This window comes from Ochotona curzoniae, unplaced genomic scaffold (genome assembly GCF_017591425.1).
Source record: "Ochotona curzoniae isolate NIBS_2020 unplaced genomic scaffold, NIBS_Ocur_1.0 contig_3520, whole genome shotgun sequence".
Taxonomy (NCBI): Eukaryota; Metazoa; Chordata; class Mammalia; order Lagomorpha; family Ochotonidae; genus Ochotona; species Ochotona curzoniae.
This window is the reverse complement of record NW_024465894.1, coordinates 4,813,495-4,834,634: the sequence shown is the minus strand read 5'-3', so window position 1 is coordinate 4,834,634 and position 21,140 is coordinate 4,813,495. Positions and strand designations below refer to the sequence as shown.

General features: G+C 51.8%; 1 protein-coding gene across 2 annotated transcripts; it reads left to right on the top strand.

Annotated features, from left to right (window-relative positions):
- The first annotated feature begins 1,570 nt into the window (after positions 1 to 1,570).
- Positions 1,571 to 19,269, top strand: DDX27 (DEAD-box helicase 27). 2 transcript variants are annotated; one of them, XM_040981338.1, is made up of 21 exons: positions 1,571 to 1,698; positions 2,492 to 2,638; positions 4,115 to 4,174; positions 4,691 to 4,862; positions 5,714 to 5,757; positions 5,881 to 5,967; positions 6,906 to 7,011; positions 8,065 to 8,238; positions 9,491 to 9,641; positions 10,778 to 10,877; positions 10,997 to 11,138; positions 11,260 to 11,413; positions 12,454 to 12,535; positions 12,642 to 12,819; positions 14,053 to 14,159; positions 14,277 to 14,379; positions 17,800 to 17,894; positions 17,963 to 18,086; positions 18,243 to 18,330; positions 18,694 to 18,768; positions 18,890 to 19,269. In XM_040981338.1, exons 1-21 carry the CDS (start codon positions 1,606 to 1,608, stop codon positions 18,906 to 18,908), a joined length of 2,301 nt encoding a protein of 766 aa, XP_040837272.1. In that variant the 5' UTR covers positions 1,571 to 1,605; the 3' UTR covers positions 18,909 to 19,269. The 2 variants fall into 2 exon arrangements, with proteins under 2 accessions (XP_040837272.1, XP_040837271.1); XM_040981337.1 differs by having other exon boundaries at positions 1,572 to 1,698; positions 9,491 to 9,666; positions 10,713 to 10,877.
- The last annotated feature ends 1,871 nt before the right edge of the window (positions 19,270 to 21,140 follow it).

Below are 21,140 nucleotides of genomic sequence, written 5' to 3'. Positions count from 1 at the left end.
CAGCTTGCATGCTATAAGGCTTGGATGGAAAATTCCATCTCCCTTCTGTCTTCCTACTCACTATATTCTTTACACACTTCCTCAAATGAACCAACCTCGTTTCCACCTCCGGGACCTTGCATTTGCTACTCTGTTTTCGTACTGATAACTTCAAAACAGGCTCTTCCAGGTCACAGGTAAACACCGTCTCCTCAAAGAGAGCTCCCCAGAAATCTTGTATGTCACCATGGCGGCCATCAGTGTCACTCCTCAGATGTTTCCAATGCTTCTCCCTTCTGGTATGTTTAGGCACGGCTGCACTTCTCTAGCCTCTGGGCGTCAATGAAATGTGAAGAGAAGTAATCACATCCCTTCTGGTCGAAGCATCGTGATGAGGAGCCGGCCTTTAGCCTAGCAGGAAGGATGGCTGTGTCTTCTGAGAAAGGACCTGGCTTCCACACCTGCTTCTGCCTTCCAACTTCAGCTTCCTAGTGATGCAGATCCCAGAAGACAGCTGTGATGCCTCAAGTAGCTGGGCTTCCTTCACCTACAGGAGAGACTTGAGTATCTGGCTCCCAGCTCCAAGCTGGCTACACTCGGCCACTGCAGGCTTTGCGGGCTGAGGCAGCCATGGTGATGAAATCGCTGCAGAAACACTGGTGGTGGTTGCATCACATTGTGAGTGCAATGAATGGCAGTAAATTGCACCTTATAAAACTGATACATCTTCCTTCTAATCCCCACCCCCACCAGGAAGCCACAGAAGATGGCACAAGTGCTGGGGAGTCTGCCACCTGTGCCGGAGACACACAGAAACTCTGGCTCTTGGCTCTGGCTCATGGCTGTTGCAGCCATGTGGGGAGTGAGCCAGTGGATGGAAAAGCTATCTCCTGCTCCCTGTCCTCTCTGAAATTTTGTCTTTCAAATAAACAAATCCGAAAAGAAAGAAAGAAAGAAAGAAAGAAAGAAAGAAAGAAAGAAAGATAGAGAGAGAGAAAGAAAGAAAGAAAGAAAGAAAGAAAGAAAGAAAGAAAGAAAGAAAGAAAGAAAGAAAGAAAGAAAGAAAGAAAATGTTGAGGGAAAGTGGACTAGAGGTAGACAGAAAGTGAAGGAACAATTACCTGATGAGTTCCCTGGAGCTCTGCCTGTCTGTAAAATGCCAAGAGAATACCTCCAGCCAAGGGTTGCTGTGAGAATCAACTTAGCTAATAGGTGTAAAAGTATGTAAATAGGAGAATTAACTTAGCTAAAAGAATCTAGATAAGTGGTATATATAACACACACATAAATGTGCGGTTTAGTTTATATATATATGTATATATATATGCCTCTTTTATGAAAGTAAATGGTAACTGGAACTAGAAAATGAGATGTCATCTATAATTCCACTGCTCGGGGTCAACCCTTGCTAACCAATGACCGTGTTTGGTCCGTCCCTAACTGCCTCACACTGGGCTCCTCACAGCTGCCCGCCCTAGGGTGGCTACAGTGGACCCTGCGCACCTGAAGCCCCGCCCCCGCCGCGCGTCACACGAAGCCACGCCCACGCCGTCGGCTGCCCCGAGCGAGCCGCGCAGACGGAAGTGACGCGCAGGGCGCGCTTCCGGGAGTGGCTGTGTCTTGACCATGCTGTCCGAGCTCGGTTTCATCGGGACTATAGGCGAGGATGACGAGGTGCCGCTGGAGCCCGAGTCCGACTCGGGAGACGAGGAAGAAGAGGTAGGAGCCGTCCGGGCTCGGGCGTCCTCGATCGCTTCCTTTCCCCGCCATCGTCTCCATCTGCTCACCCTTGCTCCGGGGCCGGTCCACGTCGCCTTGCCGGGCTCGGTGACCGAAGCCTCAGCCCATCTCCGTGTGATGGAGACCCGCAGACGCGGTCGCACGGCTGTCCTTCTGCTCGGGTGTCCGGCGACGAGTCAGCACTGACTGGCAGTGGGCTAGGAGGGCGCCTGTCTCCGGAGGCGGGGGTCGCTGCGGGAGACCCATGGGGGTGTCGCCCGGCCGCTCCAGGTCCAGCTCGTGCCCTCCCTCACCTGCCGTCCGCCTCGCTTCTCCAGCTGGACGTTCTGGACGGCTCCACAGCCCCTCTCGGAACCGCCCAGCCCCCTGCCCCGTGCACCAGAACAGGCCGCTGCCCTCTGGAGTGCGGACACCCGCTGGCCAGGCGCACTGTCCTCCCTCTCTCTCTGGTTCTGACCTAGTGTCTTGTTGGCAGCGAGAGGCGTTTTCACACTTGTCCTCCTCGGCCGTTCCCTTCCCGTCTCCTCCGGCTGCAGCCATGGCCTTGCTGACTTGTGGCCTGGTGGGTGTGTGTTTTCTGCGCGACCTCTTGGAGGTGTTTGCATTTCCTGCAGACTTGCTGCCGAGAGGCCTGTGGCCGTTGGAGATGCTGCAGCTGTCTGTCCGTTTATCGTCCGGTGTGTTTCTGGTCTCTGGGGTCGTGTGTGCCTCTGCTTCTTTCTGCTGTTGTGTCCCCTCCGCCAGGCTTCACCTTCTGCCTCCCTCTTGACAGGGGCCCATCGTGCTGGGCAGAAAGCGGAAAGCCTTGCAGAAGAGCCGCAGCGCCGATTTCAACCCTGACTTCGTTTTCACCGAGAAGGGTGGCGCCTACGACGGCAGCTGGGCTCTGGCGGATGTCATGAGCCAGCTCAAGAAGAAGGTGAGATTGACCGCGGAGGGCAGTCGCTGGCCTTGGCCGGCCTCCCCACCCTTTCCCGCCTGCTTGTGTTTACTGGAGCTCATTGGACAGGACGTGGTGTGATTTTGGTGCGGTAGGATGGGGAGAGGAGGTCACGGGCAACTGAGAATCTCTACCACCTCCAGAGTGTAAAATGGAGCGACAAGCTGGCTTTATTGAAGACTTCAGTAGTAGCTAGTCATTGATTTGTGAATGATGTTCTAGAAGCAGTGCAAATATTCGTGATGCCTTTTGCTAGAGGGGAAGTGAGTTCAGGCAGACTTCAGTGTACGCATCGTGAGAGGCCCTGACTTTATGGACATTCAAGTGTGACAGAGCAGCTCTTAGAAGATGTCTGATGATAGCAGACAGTGGTTGAGGGGTGCCAACTATGGCATAAATAACCATAGCCAATCTAAAAATACATATACACACAGAGAGAGCCATGTTTTAAAAAGGCTGCTTTTTCTGATGTTCATTCCTTTTTTTTTTTTTTTAAGATTTATCTTATTTTTGTTGGAAAGGCAGATTTACAGAAAGAAGGAAATACAGCAGAATGATCTTCTGTCCACTGGTTCACCCCCTCACATAGCTGCAATGACCAGAGCTGAGCTGATCCGAAGCCAGGAGCTTCTTTATGCAGGTGCAGGGTCCCAAGGCTTTGGGCTGTCCTCTATTGCTTTCCCAGGCCACAAGCAGGGAGCAGGATGGGAAGTGGAGCAGCCGGGATATGAACTGGCACCTATGTGGGATCCAGGGCATGCAAGGCAAGGATTTAGCCACTGGGCCACCATACCAGGCCCCAATTCCTTGTTTTAAACATTAGGAAGAAAGCTTTGTTGTATCAATTTGTAACAGAGAACAGTCTAATGGACAGCTTTGGTAGTATTTTTCTTTTTAGAATTTTATTGTTATTTGAGAGAGTAACAATAAAATTCTGTCTACTGGCTTACTCCCCAGTGCCTGGAGCAGCTGAGACTGGACCAAGCCAAGGCCAGGGGCTAGGAGCTCCATCCAGTTCTCTCACTTGGGTGGTAGGAACCCAGACCTCTGAGCCATCCCTGATGCCTCCCAGGGTCTATAGGAGAAGGCTGCAGTGAATGTGGTGGTCAGGTCTTCCAGTAAGGCATGTGCTGTTCTGATTGGACATAGCAGGGGAAGGATTCTTCACACAGCATTTAGATATAGCTCTTGTATCTTGGTAATTGTATCAGTGTTGGAAGTTCTTTCTAAAATGCAGATACTTGTGCTAGTTCCTAATGATTTAAAGGTGTTTAGGTGTTTGTTTGCAAATAGACCAATTATTTAACCCCTCCTTTTTCCCATGAATAATCTGCAGATTGGTCGATCTGTGCAAAGATAAGCCTTTTTCCATCTTCACATTTGCATCCAGCTGTCAGAGATCCTGCTTGGTCACTGTTACATTTTTCTTTTAAATTTCTTTAATTTTATTTGCAGAGGGCAGCCACTACGTTAGATGAGAAGATTGAGAAAGTTCGAAAGAAGCGGAAGCTGGAGGTGAGAAGGCAGTGCCGTTGCTCATGGCAGTGGCACCCTAGGTTTGTGCTCTGCCCTCCCCCCCAGGGTCTCCTGGTGCTCCTTTATTGTATTTATTTGCAAGTCAGAGTGACACAGCGAAGGAGAGAGACAGACGTTTCCATGTGCTGGTTTGATCTCCACTGGCCACACTGAGCTGAGCTGAGCAGGTCAGAGCCAGGAGTTCTGGTTGCATTCTGGTTTCTCGTGGGGGTGGCAGAAGCCCAAGTACTGCACTGCTTTTCCAGGCACATTAACAGGGAGCTGGATGGGAAGTGGAGCAGCCAGGAATTGAGCTGATGCCCTGATATGAGGTGCCAGCATGGCAAGTGGCAGCTTAACTCTGTCCACAACACTGGCCCCGTCCTGGTCCTCTTGGGTCACTAAGAATCGCACAGTCTCTGTCCCGGCTCTCAGGCCCAATAGTACACTTGTCTAGGTTCTGAATTTCCTGCAGCTCCTTGTTACCCTGCCTTTCCTGTAATTTTTTCCTCCCAGGATAAAGAAGCCAAATCTGGGAAGGTGGAAAAGGAGAAAGAATCCCAGGAGGGTTCTGAGCCTGAGCCAGGGGACCAGGAAGATCCTGCGGAAAAAGATGAAGAAGGAGAGGAAGAGGAAGAGTCAGAAACTGACTACTCTTCAGCTGAGGAGAACATCCTCACCAAAGCAGGTGGGTAGACCCTGGAGCCGGTGGGCGGAGCCTGGAGCTGGTCAGTGGACCCTAGAGCCAGCAGAAATGGGCACTGGGATGGGAAAACATTCACCTTTGTCCTATAGGAATTCTGGTGTTCTGTACGGTTCATATATTTAAAAATTTGTTGAATTATTTTTTATGTGTTTGAAAGAGACAGACAGACACACTGACACATTTTTCCAAAATGCTCAGAACAGCTAGGATAGGCCTAGGCCTAAGCCAGGAGCCTGGGATTGTACTCTGGTCTCCCATGTGGATTGTAGGGATGCAAGTACTGGACGCATCTCCTGCTGCCGCCTGGGTGCGCGTAGGCAGGAAGCAGGATTGAAGTGGAGGCAGACTCCCGAGTTTGCTCTGGGAGGCAGGCGTACCAAGTGTCCTAACCCCACTGAACCACAGTACTCAGCCCACCCCCAGCAAATGGTTCAGATCTCTTCCTCGCTACACTGGATCCCTGTGGGAACTGGCATGGACCAACCATCTCACTTGTCAGGAAGTTTCCTCTTGGCCCAGCTGGACAGCTCTGGACAGCTCTGTGACTCACCCTTGCACTGATGTGGATCAGCCAGATCCCCAGGGAACATGTTTTGCAGAAGTGTGTACTCACCCGCTATACTGCGGCTCAGCTTTCGGAGCCTGTTCTCCGGACCAGCCAGCCAGCTTTGCTTCCTGTCAGACCCTGGGCTCCTTTTCTCAGAGGTCACATGAGTGTCTTCATTTGGGAACTGAAGCCAGCCACTGGCTGCCCGACAGGACCGTTCTCTAGTGACACTGTATGGGACGTGGTGGTGGCTTGGTGTGGTTGTCAGCTTGGCTCTTCTTTATAGATACTCTGAAGGTGAAGGAGAAGAAGAGGAAGAAGAAAGGACAGGTGAGTGGGACCAGGAGCCGGGGTGGGCTCATCTTGAAATCCTGCAAGGATTTTGGGGTCATTCACTGCCCACACCCCATCCTGTGTGCTGAATTCTCACTGTTTGTTAACCTTCTGCTGCAGGAAGCGGGTGGATTTTTTGAAGATGCGTCTCAGTACGACGAAAGCCTCTCCTTCCAGGACATGAACCTGTCCCGCCCTCTTCTGAAGGTGGTGATCTCTGGGGGCCCCTAGGGACCCATAACCACAGCACGCCTCCCTCCCAAGACAGAGACCCCACAACTGCTATCTTCCCAGCCTCACCTTTCTCCCAGGCCTCTCCCTTGAGATCAAAGCTAGTGCTGCCGTATCGGCCCCAAGGCCCTTGGGTGAGGTCTCTGAACGTCACTGTGTGCTGGCCAGTTGCCCTGCCCTCTTTGCTGGTGCTCCAGCTGTCATGCAGCCGCTGCCCCAGGCCACTTCCCAGCCCCCTCACGGCGCAGTGTCCTCCCCGCACATGACTCATGGGACCTGTCTTTGTTTTGGACCTATTTGTTTTCATTACTTTATGGGGTTCTTTTTTTTTTTTTTTTAAGATTTATTTATTGGAAAGTCAGATATACAGAGAGGAGGAGAGACAGAGAGGAAGATCTTCATCCGATGATTCATTCCTCAAGTGAGTGCAACAGTCAGTGCTGTGCCAATCCGAAGCCAGGAACCTCTTCTGGGTCTCCCACACTGGTGCAGGGTCCCAAAGCCTTGGGCCATCTTCGACTGCTTTCCCAGGCCACAAGCAGGGAGCTGGATTGGAAATAGAGCTGCCGGGATTAGAACTGGCACCCATATGGGATCCCGGGGTGCATTCAAGGCAAGGACTTTAGCCGCTAGGCCACGCTGCCGGGCCCTATTTTATGGGGTTCTTAAGGGCAGAGATTTCCCCCCCTTCACCATTTTTTTGGTTGTTGTTGTTCTTTGCTGCTCTATGCTGCGGGCCTGGCACAGCACTGAGGTTCTGTACCCCATGTGGTCTGGGTCACTGTGTGTGGGATGAGTTCCAGGAGGGATGGCTGTAGTTTGCCAGGAGCCTGCCAACTTGTGCTGGCAATTTGTTTCCAGCTGGGACTGCATCACAACCGCTGCCCCCGCTGAGCCTGTCTTTTGCTCTTCAGGCCATCTCCACCATGGGCTTCAAGCAACCCACCCCCATCCAGAAGGCCTGCATCCCTGTGGGCCTGCTGGGAAAGGACATCTGTGCCTGCGCGGCCACGGGGACAGGTAGGGCCCGGTACCAGTTGGGGTCCAGGGTGGACCTTGTGGGATACCAGTGGGTTATCAGGCTTTGCTTGTTTGAGCTAGGGGTCATGTTTACAGGAAATCTGTCAGATTGGGGGTTTCCAAGGCTTTTGAAGACTCAGGGGAACTTGGAGTTGGCCAGTTCTCATTTTGTCTGCATGGGCAGGATTTTACAGAATGTTCTGAGCCCTTTTCCCAAGTTGCTGGAGGGGAACTGGGGGTGACCAGCAGCACCCCCTGTTGGGGGGAGGGGAAGAATCAGCAGTTAGCACCTCTTCAGGGATGCCAGTGTGACGCAGAGGTAAAGGACTTAAACATTTCCATTTCCAACAGGGTGGGAACTCTGAGTCCTTCTCATAGCAGGAACATCCCATGTAGCTGTAGCCGTAGCTGTGGGGCAGCATCAGTCCCCAGCATCATCATAGATGCAGTAATGTTGACTCAGTGCATGGCTTGCTCAGTTTGTGGAAGGCTTCAGTGTTGATGTAGTGTCTGGGGGAGGTGTGGTCATGTTGTGGGGCTCAGGTTTGTTGGGGGTCTGTTGAAGGTTGTGTTTGGACAGTCCTCCAGGCACTGAGTGAGGGAGCACCCTGCATGGCAGCCCTGGGATCGTTGGTTTCACAGCAGAGTGTGCAGGTGTCACAGTGCTGTGCAGCCATGTGACCAAACAGCACTTACAAAAAAAAAAAAAAGAAAATATATATTCATGTTTTTTCCTAGAAAAACTATAAAGCAATTTCTAGTGTTACTATGTAAGAATATGTGTGTTTTTATGTTTCTTGGTCCACAAAGGAGTAAGATTGAGAACACAGGACCCATTGACGTTTGCAGTGGATTTTCCAGAGAGCATAATGTGGCTGGACTAGGGGTGCTGGTTTTTGTGGTCCTCAGAAGTTTGGCATTGACCGTGTGGCTTGAGAGGATAGTAATAGTGTGTTGTCTCCGAGCAGGACCCTGTGGGTTTTCTGTGTTGGAGGGGACATTCCAGCTCTGAAAGGAACCGGGTCACTTCATTTCTTGCTGCTCCCTGGACAGGAAAAACGGCTGCTTTCGCCCTGCCCGTGTTGGAGCGGCTGATCTACAAGCCCCGCCAGGCGCCTGTCACCCGTGTGCTGGTGCTGGTTCCCACCCGTGAGCTGGGCATCCAGGTGCACTCGGTCACCAAGCAGCTGGCACAGTTCTGCAACATCACTACCTGCCTGGCTGTGGGTGAGTTTCTGACCGCTGAGGGACTGCGATGGGGTGGAAGCCAGGTGTGTCCTGTGCCCTGCAGGTGCTGGGGGCCCGGAAAGGCCTCCGTTGAATGGATCTACTTATAGACCAGATGTCCTGTTTACACAGAAAGGGGATGGAGGAGATTGAGATTGAGGCAGCCTTAAAAAAGCACCAAAATTACAGGAAAATTTCTCTCGGTGTTGAATACACTCGGGCTGCCTGTGATTTTTTTTCTTTTTAAAAATATTTGAGACAGAGTGTCCTTCCTCTGACTCGCCTGTGACAGCGGGGGCCAAACCAGGTCAAAACAAGAGCCCAGAGCTAGAGGCGGCAGAGTCCCAAGTGCACACGCCGTCTGCTGCTGCCTCCCAGGGTACCCGTTTTCAGGAAGCTAGTATCACGAGTGGGCATGAGATTTCAACCCAGACCCTATGGTACAGAGGCAGGTATCATGCCCAAGCTGGTGTCTGCACTGCTGGGCCAAACACCTGCTCTTTTTTTTGTTTTAAGATTTATTTATTCATTTATTTATTTATTACAAAGTCAGATTACAGAGAGGAGGAAAGACAGAGAGGAAGATCTTCATCCGATGATTCATTCCTCAAGTGAGTGCAACAGTCAGTGCTGTGCCAATCCAAAGCCAGGAGCCAGGAAACTCCTCCAGGCCTCCCACATGGGTACAGGGTCCCAAGGCTTTGGGCTGTCCTTGACTGCATTCCCAGGCCACAGGCAGGAAGCTGGATGGGAAATGGAGCAGCCGGGATTAGAACTGGCACCCATAGAGGATCCCGGCACGTTCAAGGCGAGGACTTTAGCTGCTAGGCCACTGCGCCAGGCCCAAATGCCTGCTCTTAGGATATCCTGTCTGCTTAGCATGAAAGATGAATCAAGCATTATTTGGGGCAGAATTTTTGTGGTGAAGTTGTATGAGAGTGCCATCCAACCTGCTCTCCGTCTATTGGAAGTCAGAGGTGATCTTTTTCATCCCATCTGTGGTGACATCAGTGATTCTCACAGCTGCTTCTTCCTATCTTTGGGGGTTTCCATTCTCATATTCCTTAGTGCCTTTGTGTCATCTTTTTGCTTTTCAAATGACTGGCTCTCTCCGTGGCTTGCAGAGTCCATGCAGGTGGGCCTGGGTCAGTCCAGTTCTCTGCTGTTTCCTCTGCATTGGGCTGTGTTTGAGGTGGGAGTTCAGCTCAGCCCATGGGTGTCTGACCTGACTCCTGGCGGGCTTTCCTCGTAGGTGGCCTGGACGTGAAGTCGCAGGAAGCAGCTCTTCGGGCAGCCCCTGACATCCTCATTGCCACCCCAGGGCGGCTCATCGATCACCTGCACAACTGCCCCTCCTTCCACCTGGACAGCGTCGAGGTGCTCATCCTAGATGAGGCTGACAGGTGCGCCACTGTGGCGGGGCCGTGGGCGCTCTGGGCTCCCGAGGGCCATGCCCGGATGTGGAGCTGTGTTGTTCTCCATGCCTTCGTGCCCTTCACCCAGATTTTGCTGCCTCTCTCTCTGGTTAAGCTGTGAGGTAGTCCACACTTGTGCTCTACTCTGCTGCTTGCCATCTGAGGTCTGGCAGCGTAGTCTGGGTTCTCAAGGTTGAGAACTCTTGTTGGAAACATGGGTTGTAGAGTGGTACCTACTGTGGGGAATGAGACCCCACTGAAGTCTCCATGCCAATGATGGGAGCTCCGTCGATTCCTCCTCCATCACTTCTCCCTGCTTCCTTTTCTCTCAAGGGTCCTACCTGCTTACCTCTTTCCTTCATGGCAGAATGAAACCAGCTCTGTGGGCACTGGGTTGGTGATGCGGGGGCGAGTTTCAGCAGGCTGCAGATAACCCGGAGTGAGTTGGGGTCATCTCCCAGTCAAAATAGCACAGAATGGACAGATTGTAAAGGGGTGTCTGATCATGCATGCCCCCTCTCACCAGTCTCAGGGAACAACAACTCCTTGTCTGTTCCCCTGTCTGTCCAAGACTCATGCTGGCCCCATGGGTGTCCATGCTGGCTGTCCCTTGGTAGGCAGTGCTCTTCTGTCCACTTGGGCTGTTGCTGCACTTGGTCCGCAGGAGGGGCCACAGCTGACTTTCCTTGGGAAGTTCCTGCCTTCCTCACGTTCTATTGGTTCTCTAAGGTATGGATGCCACTCTGTCCTGATGCTGCACCACAGCAAGTCTGGTGCTGGAGTCAAGGAAAGGGGAGCTCCAAGGCGCCATTCGGGGAAGAGTGGAGCAGACCTGAATGTGACCTGTACTTCATGTCCTTCAGGCCCTTGGTGCCCTTGTGGTGACAAGGCAGAAGTCTGTCCTCAGGAGGCTTGCTCAAAGATTTGGGGGTCAAGGGCCGTGATGTCTGCAACTTGTCAGTGGTTTAGCAGAGAAGGCGCGGGAATGGAGCAGAATGGTCATTCTTGGTGCATGGGCAAAATAACCCCAAGAATGACGAGAGAGGCGGCCTTGTGCAGCCCCTGGCCTGTGTGCTGGGCTGCGTGCTGCTCCCGACGGCCGTCGCTTCTGCTTCTGCCCCCAGGATGCTGGACGAGTACTTCGAGGAGCAGATGAAGGAGATCATCCGCATGTGCTCCCAGCACCGCCAGACCATGCTCTTCTCGGCCACCATGACTGACGAGGTGGGCCCGGGCGGCTCTGCTGGCCGTGCTGGGGAGTGTGCAGGGCTGTGCAGTCTCCCCGGTCGGGCTGGAGGGGCTGCCTGGGCACGCACTGAGCGCCTTGGCCTTGTGCCTGGCAGGTGAAAGACCTGGCTTCTGTCTCCCTGAAGAACCCCGTGCGGATATTTGTAAACAGCAACACGGACGTGGCCCCCTTCCTGCGGCAGGAGTTCATCCGCATTCGGCCTAACCGGGAAGGGGATCGGGAAGCCATCGTGGCAGGTGAAGGCCCAGGGGTCACACGGCAGTTCTCTGTCCCTGCTTGCAAGTGTGGGCTCCCCACCCCCCAGGGCAGAGCAGGTGCTGAGTGAGAGCCCAGCAGCTCCTTCTCTCCTCCCTGCAGCCCTGTTGACGAGAACCTTCACCGACCATGTGATGCTGTTCACCCAGACCAAGAAGCAGGCCCACCGCATGCACATCCTCCTGGGCCTCATGGGGCTGCAAGTGGGCGAGCTGCACGGCAACCTGTCTCAGACACAGCGACTCGAGGCCCTTCGGTAATGACCGGGCGGGGGTGGTAACTCCATTAACCTTGCTTCTGGCGCCATTCACAGGAGGGAAAAATTATACACAGAGCAAGGGACACTTGAGGCCAGTGTGGTGGCTCAACAAGCTAATCCTCCACCTGTAAGCACTGGCATTCCATATGGGTACTGATTTGTGTCCTGGCTGCTGCACTTCCAATCCAGTTCCCTGCTTATGACCTGAAAGGCAGTGGAGGACGGCCCAAGTCCTTTGGACCCTACACCCATATGGGAGACCCAGAAGAGCTCCTGGCTTCAGATTTGGCTCAGCTCTAGCCATTGTATCCATTTGAGTGAACCAGTGGACAGAGATCTCTGCTCCTGTCTGAAAATCTGCTTTTCAAGTGAAAATAAATAAATCTTTAAAAACAAAATCACTAGGGGACACAGGCAGCACTAGGGGACAAGGCACAGCTCCTTGGCATTCCTGTTGAGGGTGTCTTGACCTGAGAGCTGCTAGGGGTGGGCCTCCATGGGAATCTGACTGGAAAGCCAACTCCTGGTCTGTGGCTGCAGCTGGCCAGGACGGCAGCCATGCCTGCAGTTGACTGGATGAGATTCGGAGTCAGAGCTGGCAGGGCAGGGGAGCCCTAGGGTTCTGTTCATTTATCACTGACATTCACACATTCCCTTTCCTGGAAACCTTATGCATTTGGAAAGGAGAGAGAGAGAGAGAGAGAGAGAGAGAGACAGGTCAATGTTGCATCTGCTGGTTCACTCACTTAATGACCACAAGAGCCTGGCTAGGCCAGGCTGAAGTCAGGAACACAGAACTCCATGTAAGTCTCCCATGTAGGTGGTAGGGCTCTGGTACTTGAGCCCTCATGTGCTAATTTGCAGGTGCATTGGCAGGGAGCTGGGGCAGAACAGGTGCTGCCAGAATTTGAACCAGGGGTTGTTCCAGGCAGTGACTTAACTTGCTGCTCCACAGTGCCAGCCCCCTTGTGGCGATTTCAGTGTCCCACTCTGTTCTCTGCTGGGGTCGGGCATCTGAATAGTCTGGCTATTTCTAGACGCTTCAAGGATGAACAGATTGACATCCTCGTGGCCACAGATGTGGCAGCCCGTGGACTGGACATCGAAGGGATCAAAACGGTGAGCAGGGCCCGTCTCTTGGGAACTCTGTCTCCACATTGCCTACTCCCCCACTCCCTCTCCTGCCTCTACCTGTGCTGGCTGATGCTCCGTGTTGGCCTTCCAGGTAATCAACTTCACCATGCCCAACACCATCAAACATTATGTCCACCGGGTGGGGCGGACAGCACGTGCCGGCCGGGCAGGACGCTCAGTGTCCCTGGTGGGAGAAGAGGAACGGAAGATGCTGAAGGAGATCGTGAAGGCTGCCAAGGCTCCTGTGAAGGCCCGCATCCTCCCCCAAGGTGAGAGGCGGCCCCATGTTCACACAGGTGGGCACGGCGCATGGCTGGGAGCAGGTGTTTCGCAGTCAACTGGGCTGTGATCCCTGCTGTGCAGCGGCCTGCTGAGATCCTGGGCAGGTCTCTGGTGCCTCTGTTGGCCTCAGCCTTCCTGGGGGTGTAGCAGGAAGGATAAAACATGGGTGCAAGGCCTCACTAAGATAATTCCCTTGGGAGGATGGGAAGGAAAGGTCTTTTCCCCGGGAGGCGCGAGGAGCTGCTCTCTCCCTCTCAGGGAGGCAGAGGAGAGAGTGCAGCCAGGCTTGTTCCTCTGAGCCATGGGTTCGAACAAAGGTCATCTTTTGAAAGAAAAAATTTACGATTTACTTATTTTTATTGGAAAGGCAGACATAAAGAGAGAGACAGAGGGAAAGATCTTCGTCTGTTGATTCACTCCCCAAGTGGCTGCAATGGGCAGAAATAAACCCATCTGAAGCTGGGAGCCAGGAGCTTCTTCAGGGTCTCCCATTCGGGTGCAGGGTCCCAAGGCTTTGGGCCGTCCTCCACTGCTCTCCCAGGCCACAAGCAGGGAGCTGGATGGGAAATGGAACAGCTGGGACATGAACCTGCACCCATATAGGATCCTTGGTGTGCAAGGCGAGGACTTTAGCCACTAGGTTACTGTGCTGGGCTCTAAAACTTTTTAAAGCTATTTATTTCTTGTTGGGAACTGGTTAACAAAATGAGTAAAAGCAATAATTTTTACATCACAACCTCTCAGACCTTTGCTCATTCACAGACTTCTCCCCTCTCCTCCTGTATTCAAGTTCACTTAGCAGATAGTTCGATACCACCGTGGGGCTGGAACTGGGGATCCCACAGGACTGCTATTCTGGTGGCAGAAAGAGGTGGCAGCATGGAGGATGTATCAGAAAGTGGTGGCAGTGGTGCCTCCCCCAGAAAAGCTGATCAGGAAAGACCTCAGCTCTGGCCCCAAACCGAGGGGGAGCTGGGACCGTGGCATTCTGCACAGAGAATGGTGCTGAGGCAGGGGCTGCTTGTGGGAGTCTAGAAACGTCCAAGAGCCACAAGAAGCCTTGGGGGACTGTGGAGCAGAGAAGTCCTGCTTCAGAAGGCACCATTTCCTGTGGCAGGAGATACAGATTTGCCTGTTTTTTTTTTTTCTTCTTTATTTAATCAGCCTTGTAGTATGAGCATTCACCTGTATTTTAAAACTTTTTACACCCTTGCTTCAAGAGGTGATCCTTAAATTTCGGGACAAGATCGAGGCAATGGAGAAAGATGTGTATGCAGTCCTGCAGCTGGAGGCAGAAGAGAAGGAGATGCAGCAATCAGAAGCCCAGGTGAGGCTGCGAGCAGAGCTCAGCCCGATGCCAGGCTCACCGGCTGCAGCTGTCACCGTGGCCCCACCCTTGTCAGCTGCTCACAGTACAGGGGGCACCTTTTTGCTGTCTCGGCAGATCAACACAGCCAAAAAGCTCCTGGAGAAGGACAAGGAGGCACCGGGCCAAGAGCCGGAGAGAAGCTGGTTCCAGACCAGAGAAGAGAGGAAGAAGGAAAAAGGTGGGTCAGGAATTCCCAGGGGCCCAGCACCTCCACATATGCCCAGAGCACCAAGAGTAGGTGCTGGGGCAGAGCTGGTGAGGCTGGTGCCGGGCTTTGGTGAGGCATTATTCCTGGTAGCCAGGAGCATTGTGCCACCACAGTTAGGTCCCACAGAGGACCCCTGCAACCTATTGGAATGCCTGAGTTCAAGTTCCCACTCTGTTACCGATCCAGTTTCCTACTAGTGCATCTTGAGAGCAGCAGGTAGCCTTCTGACAGTAGTGTATGAGTTTGAGTCTTAAGTCTGTCATGTGACTCCAGCTTCCTGCTAACACAGATGATGCTGTAAGGCAGCAGATGATGACAGCTCAGTTGCTGGCATCCCAGCCGCCCACCTGGGAGAGCTGGTGGGTTCCTGGCTCAATTTCTGGCTCCTCACTTTAACCTGGCCCAGTGGCCACATTGTGGGCATGTAGAGGATAAACCAGCTAATGGAAGCTCTGTCTCTCAGTAAATAGTGGGTCAGCAAAATGTGTATAGTTGTTTCTGCACATTGGACTGTTCAGTCCGAGTCTAAACTGTGAGTGCATTTTGCCGAACACAGTGATCCCCACAAGCAAGGATGTGGGCTTCCCTGTGCATGGGGCACATCGCAGGTCACCAGGGCAGGGAGCCAGCTGAAGTGTTTGGGATGGAGGCACTGGCCTCCCCTGTTTGGAGTTTGGGGAACCAATTGTGAAGGTTATGTGACATTAATACTACATGAAAGCAGTGATGCCACAGAATTGTACTTAAAAATGGACAAAATGGTAAATTTTACCACAGTTAAAAATGTTAATGGTGCCAGCAGGATAATCTAGTAGCTAAATCCCCACCTTGTATCTGCTGGATCCCTTATGGGTCCCAGTTTGTGTCCTAGGTGTTTCACTTCCCATCCGGCTCCCTGCTTGTGGCCTGGGAAAGCAGTAGAGGACAGTCCAAAGCCTTGAGACCCTGCACCCGTGTGGGAGACCTGGAGGAGGTGCCTGGCTCCTGGCTTCAGGTCGGCTCAGTTCCAGCCACTGTGGCCACTTGGGGAGTAAGCCAGTGCACAGATGATCTCTCTGTCTCTCCTCCTCTTTGTATATCTGTTTTTCCAATTAAAAAAAATAAAAATAAATATATGTATATGAAAAGATATATATGTATTTATATAATAATATAAATATATATGAAAAATATTATATATATATTAGCAAGGCCAGGAGATATTTTTCTTATTTCCTTCTCTTTTTAAGGAAAACAACAACAGCAATATTAATGGATTCACATTGTTCTACACCTTGCTTTCTCAGTTTCATTAAAGACCATTTTGTATGGGTACACGTACAGCTTATAAACAAGTTTATTTTCATTTTGATTTGGAAGGCAGAACCATAGAGAGAGACAGTGATTGAGAGGTCCTCCTTCACTCCTCAGATGCCTGCTGAAGCCAGGATCAGCAACTCCATCCAGATTGCTCGTGTGGGTGCCAGGGACCAAAGTACTTTTGTTGTTTTAAAGACTGATTTATTTACTTATTTATTTAAAAATCAGAGTTACAGAAAGAGGGGAAAAAACAAGATTGAAATCTTCCATCTGCTGAGGGTGGCCTACCAGGAACCTCATCTTGGTCCCAAACAGATGGGTGATGCATTATCAGGGTGCTTGTTTGGAAATGGAATAGTCAGAACCCATACTGGTGTTGATGTGGGATGTCAAAGCTACAGGCAGCGGCTTAACCCAGCACCGTACAACGTCAGCCCCAGAAACCTACGGACTTAAGTCATTACCTGCTGCCTTCCAGGATCCACCTTAGTAGGAAGCAAAGCTGGGACTTCAGTCCAGCCCTTCCCTGTGGGGACGACATGGTCTTCTATTAGTTCGACATACTTTATTTAATAAATGCCCAGTTACAGGTCATTTTTTAAAGTGACTTATTTTTATCAGAAAGTCATAAACAGAGAGGAGGACAGAGAGGAAGATCTTCTGTCTATTGATTCATTCCCCAAGTGGCCGCAATGGCAAGAGCTGAGTTGGTCCAAAGCTAGGAGCCAGGAGCCCCTTCCTGGTTTCCCACATGGGTGCAGGGTACCAAGGCTTTGAGCCATCCTACTGCTCTCCCAGGCCACAAGCAGGAGCCGGATGGGAAGTGGGGCCACTGGAACTTGAACTGGTGCCCATATGGGATCCCAGGTGTGCAAGGTGAGGACTTTAGCCACTAGGCTATCACACTGGGCCCCAACAGGTCAATGAAGTTCCTGATCTTACCATTTTGTTTTGTTTTAGGTTTATTTCTTTATTTGAAAGAGTGATAGAAAGGAGAGAGTGAGCAAGGGAGAAAGAAATTTTAATTTGTTGGTTCACTGCCCAAATGACTGCATGGTCAGACAGAAGCCAGGTACACGAAACTCCATCTGGGTCTCCTCCGTGGGCGGCAGAGCTCAAGCACTCACACATGATCCCACGCTTTTCCAAGTGCTATGCGCCTCCCTACCTTCCTTTATCCCTCATTTCCTCCTCTCTGTAAATCTGCCTTCCCAGCAAAAATAAATAAATCTTTAAACAACAACAACAAAAACAATTTCTCTGTGAGAAGGCGTGGCCAGTGTAAGTGTATAAACCTTCAGGTTTTGCAGCCGGAAGTCAGGAGATAATGAAGATAGTGGAGAAACAGTTGAGCCAACTTGTTTTTAGTGTGATAGGGGGCATCACCAGAAGAGAAAGCAATTCTTGCTTTCATCTCCAGATGTTAGGCACCATTTTTTAAAAATATATATATTAAGCCTGGCGCGATTGCGCAGTGCTTAAGGTCCTCGCCATGCACACCCAGGATCCCATATGGGCGCCAGTTCTAATCCTGGCAGCCCCGCTTCCCATCCAGCTCCCTGCTTGTGGCCCGGGAAGGCAGTCAAGGACGGCCCAAGGCTTTGGGACCCTGCACCCACGTGGGAGACCCGGAAGAGGCTCCTGGCTTCGGATCGGCATAGTATCGGCCGTTGCGCTCACTTGGGGAGTGACTCATCGGACGGAAGATCTTCCTCTCTGTCTCTCCTCTCTGTATATCCGCCTTTCCAATAAAAAAAAAATAAGTCTTAAAAAAAAATAAATATATATATATATTACTTAATTGAAAGGCAGACTTAAGTGAGAGGTAGAGAGATTGTGTATTACTTCCCTCTCCCCAAATGGCAGTAATAGCCAGGGCCAGGCCAGCTCAAAGCCAGGAGCCAGGAACTTCCATCCTGGGAGACAGGGGCCCAAAACCCTTGGGCCACCTTCTCCTGCCTTTCCCAGGTTATGGATCAGAAATGGAGCAACCAGGACTTGAACACTTTAAAATCTGTGCACTGTTTCCTGTCGGGTTAACAAAATACCTTGCCTGGTTCCTGGAAGCCTCTTGTTCTTTTCCCATTCCAGTTGCCAAGGCTCTGCAAGAATTTGACTTGGCCTTAAGAGGAAAGAAGAAGAGGAAGAAGTTTATGAAGGATGCCAAGAAGAAGGGGGAGATGACAGTGAGTGGGCCCCCACGGGGTAAGGGGTACAGTGGCTATTCCCGCACTCACAGCACCCCCTTCCCTAGGCAGAAGAACGGTCCCAGTTTGAAATTCTGAAGGCACAGATGTTTGCTGAGCGCCTGGCCAAGAGGAATCGCAGGACCAAGCGGGCCCGGGCCATGCCTGAAGAGGAGCCCATGAGAGGCCCTGGTAGGTGGTGGGAACCCGCTGCATGGACCCCAAGTGTCTCCCCGAAGGCTGCAACAATGGAGCAGCTGCCACACCTGCAGTCATCACCCTGAGTTGAAGGGGATTTGGATGCCTGGATCCACCAGGACCGTGTCTGACCCATCTCTCTGCACACAGCCAAGAAGCAGAAGCAGAAGAAGACATCTGTGTTTGATGAGGAGCTCACCAACACCAGTAGGAAGGCCCTGAAGCAGTACCGAGCCGGGTAGGGCTTTAGGTCACAGAGTCTTAAGGGGGTGGTGACAGCCTTTGCACCTCAAGGTCCATCCCATAGATTTCCAAAGGACCCCACTTGCTCTTGGGGAGTTATCATCCCTCCCCATGGCACTTGGTTCAGAGCTGGTGTCAGGCAGACTGAGTCCCCTGCATAGACATACCATACCCAGCAGATGCAAATGGGCCTTCTCTGCCCGGTTTTCAAGCTGGCCCTTGACTTTCAGGAGCAGGCACTGGCAGATAGAACAGCCTAGGGTCTGGAAACTGCTTGTCCTGGTGATGCTGGGGGCAGGGGGGGCTGCCACTCAATGTCCAGCAGCTTGCCCATTTCAGCGTCTTTTCTTTCTTACAGCCCTTCCTTTGAAGAAAGGAAACAGTTGGGCCTGGCCCATCAGAGAAGAGGAGGGACCTTTAAGTCTAAATCCAGGTGATGTGTGTGGGTTGAGTGGGCTGGCCCAGAGCCTGTGCCTGAGGGTGGGAGCAGAACTGCTCATGGGCAAGGAGATTCTTCTCATGGCCTTAATTCTGTTGATTTTTTTAAAAAACAGGTATAAGAGAAGGAAATAACCATGGCGGATTGAAGAACCTTGTTGGGCAGCCCTTAAGTCCCTTCCCTGTGGGAAGTCTCTGTCTTGAGCTGTGTTCCCCAGTGTCTTTGGGGCCAGTGTTGTGGCATAGCAGGCTAAGCCAGTATCCCATATGGGCACCGGTTTGCATCCTGGCTGCTCTACTTCCAATTCAGGTCTATTAATGCACCTAACAAAACAGCAAGAGATAGCCCACATGGTTGGGCCCTGGTTTCCATATGGGAGACCTGGAAGAAGCTCTTGGCTGTGGCCTGGCCAAGACTCAGCTGTTGCAGCCATTTGGGCAGTAAACCAAGAGGCTATGGATTTTTTTTCAAATAAATAAATAAATACAAGTCTTCAAAAGTCTGTTGTTTGTGCTATTAAAAAAAAAAATACAAAGGTGGGGCCTGGCGTGGTAGTCTAGCAGCTTAGGTCCTCACCTTGCACTCACCAGGATCCCATATGGGCGCTGGTTCTAATCCTGGCAGCCCTGCTTCTCATCCAGCTCCCTGCTTGTGGCCCGGGAAAGCAGTCGAGGATGGCCCAAAACCTTGGGAGACCTGGAAGAGGCTTCTGGCTTCTGGCAGTGGATCAGCCACTTGGGGAGTGAATCAATGGACGGAAGATCTTCCTCTTTGTCTCTCCTTCTCTCTGTATATCTTTCCAATAAAATAAAAAAATCATTAGGGTTGGTGGCGTGTATTTGTCTCCCAAACATCTCTGCCAGTCAGCCAAGCTCCCTTGCTCATTAGCTTCCCCGTAATACACCAAATGGAAGGACTGTTCCTCAGGAGGGGAAGGGACCTACTGGCCTACTCACTCAGCACAGCCATATACACTTCATGATTGTGGAAGGGTGTGGGGTGAGGACATGCTTGCTGGACATTCCCTCCTGGGGCTTAGGTAAATGCTGTCGGCTCTTGGGTGCCGTGTGCCAGACACCACGTACCGAGCAGCATCCCGGTCAGCTCACTGTGCTGTTTCCTGGCTTTGCCACCAAGAAACAGTCTGGAGAAGGTGCATTTCCTGGAATCGTACGGTAATTATCTGGTTACATATAGACGAGTGTTTGCAAAGCTATCCCTTTAGGCCATGCCCAGGAGTCCCATATTGCTCCTCAGGTTAGAAAAGCCAATTGCACAAAGGTCCTCTTTCCTCCAAAAGGCATAAAGCATAAACGCTGCCTGTGTGCCCAGCAGGGTTGCCGCCAAGACTGGTGAAGTGTGTGCTTTGGCACAGCCCCTTTCTCACAGGACCAATGATTTGACAGCTCAAAAATGCTGTATCACAAAATCTGAAGCATTGGGCCCGGCGGTGTGGCCTAGAGGCTCAAGTCCTTGCCTTGAACGTGCCAGGATCCCATGTGGGCACCGGTTCTAATCCCGGCAGCCCTGCTTCTCATCCAGCTCCCTGCTTGTGGCCTGGGAAAGCAGTCGAGGATGGCCCAAGGCTTTGGGACCCTGCACCCGTGTGGGAGACCCAGAAACAAACTCCTGGCTCCTAGCTTCAGATTAGCTCAGCTCCAGTCATTGCAGCCACTTGGGAGTGAGTCATCAGACATAGGATCTTCCTCTGTCTCTCCTCCTCTCTGTATATCTGACTTTGTAATAAAAAAATAAATCTTTAAAATAAAAAATCTGAAGCATGGCCTTACTGTAGGCAGTGCTGTTTCTAGAAGTTAAGGGAAGGAACGAGGGTTTGACACAGGCCACCAAGGTACCCCTGGGGATGCCTGCACCCCCGTGTTGGAGTGTCCAGTGTTGAGTCCTGGCATCATGCTAATGTGTACTGGAGGCAGTAGGTCATGACTCAAGTGGCTGAATCCCTGCCATCTACCTGGGAAGATGGGGATTGAATTCAGAGTATCTGGCTTCAGCCTGGCCCAGCCTGTGCTGCAGGTATTTGAGGAGTGAACCAGAGAATGGGAAACCTGCCTTTCAGATAAAATGTTTTTGAAAGTCAAAAGATGGGTCCAGCATGGTAGCCTAGCAGCTAAAGTCTTGCCTTGAACATGCTGGGATCCCATATGGGTGCCAGTTATAATATTGGCAGCTCCACTTCCCATCCAGCTCCCTGCCTGTGGCCTGGGAATGCAGTCGAGGATGGCCCAAAGGCTTGGGATGCTGCACCTATATGGGAGACCCAGAGGAAGTTCCTGGCTCCTGGCTTCGGATTGGCATAGCACTGGCTGTTGTGGTCAATTGGGGAGTGAATTATCGGATGGAAGATC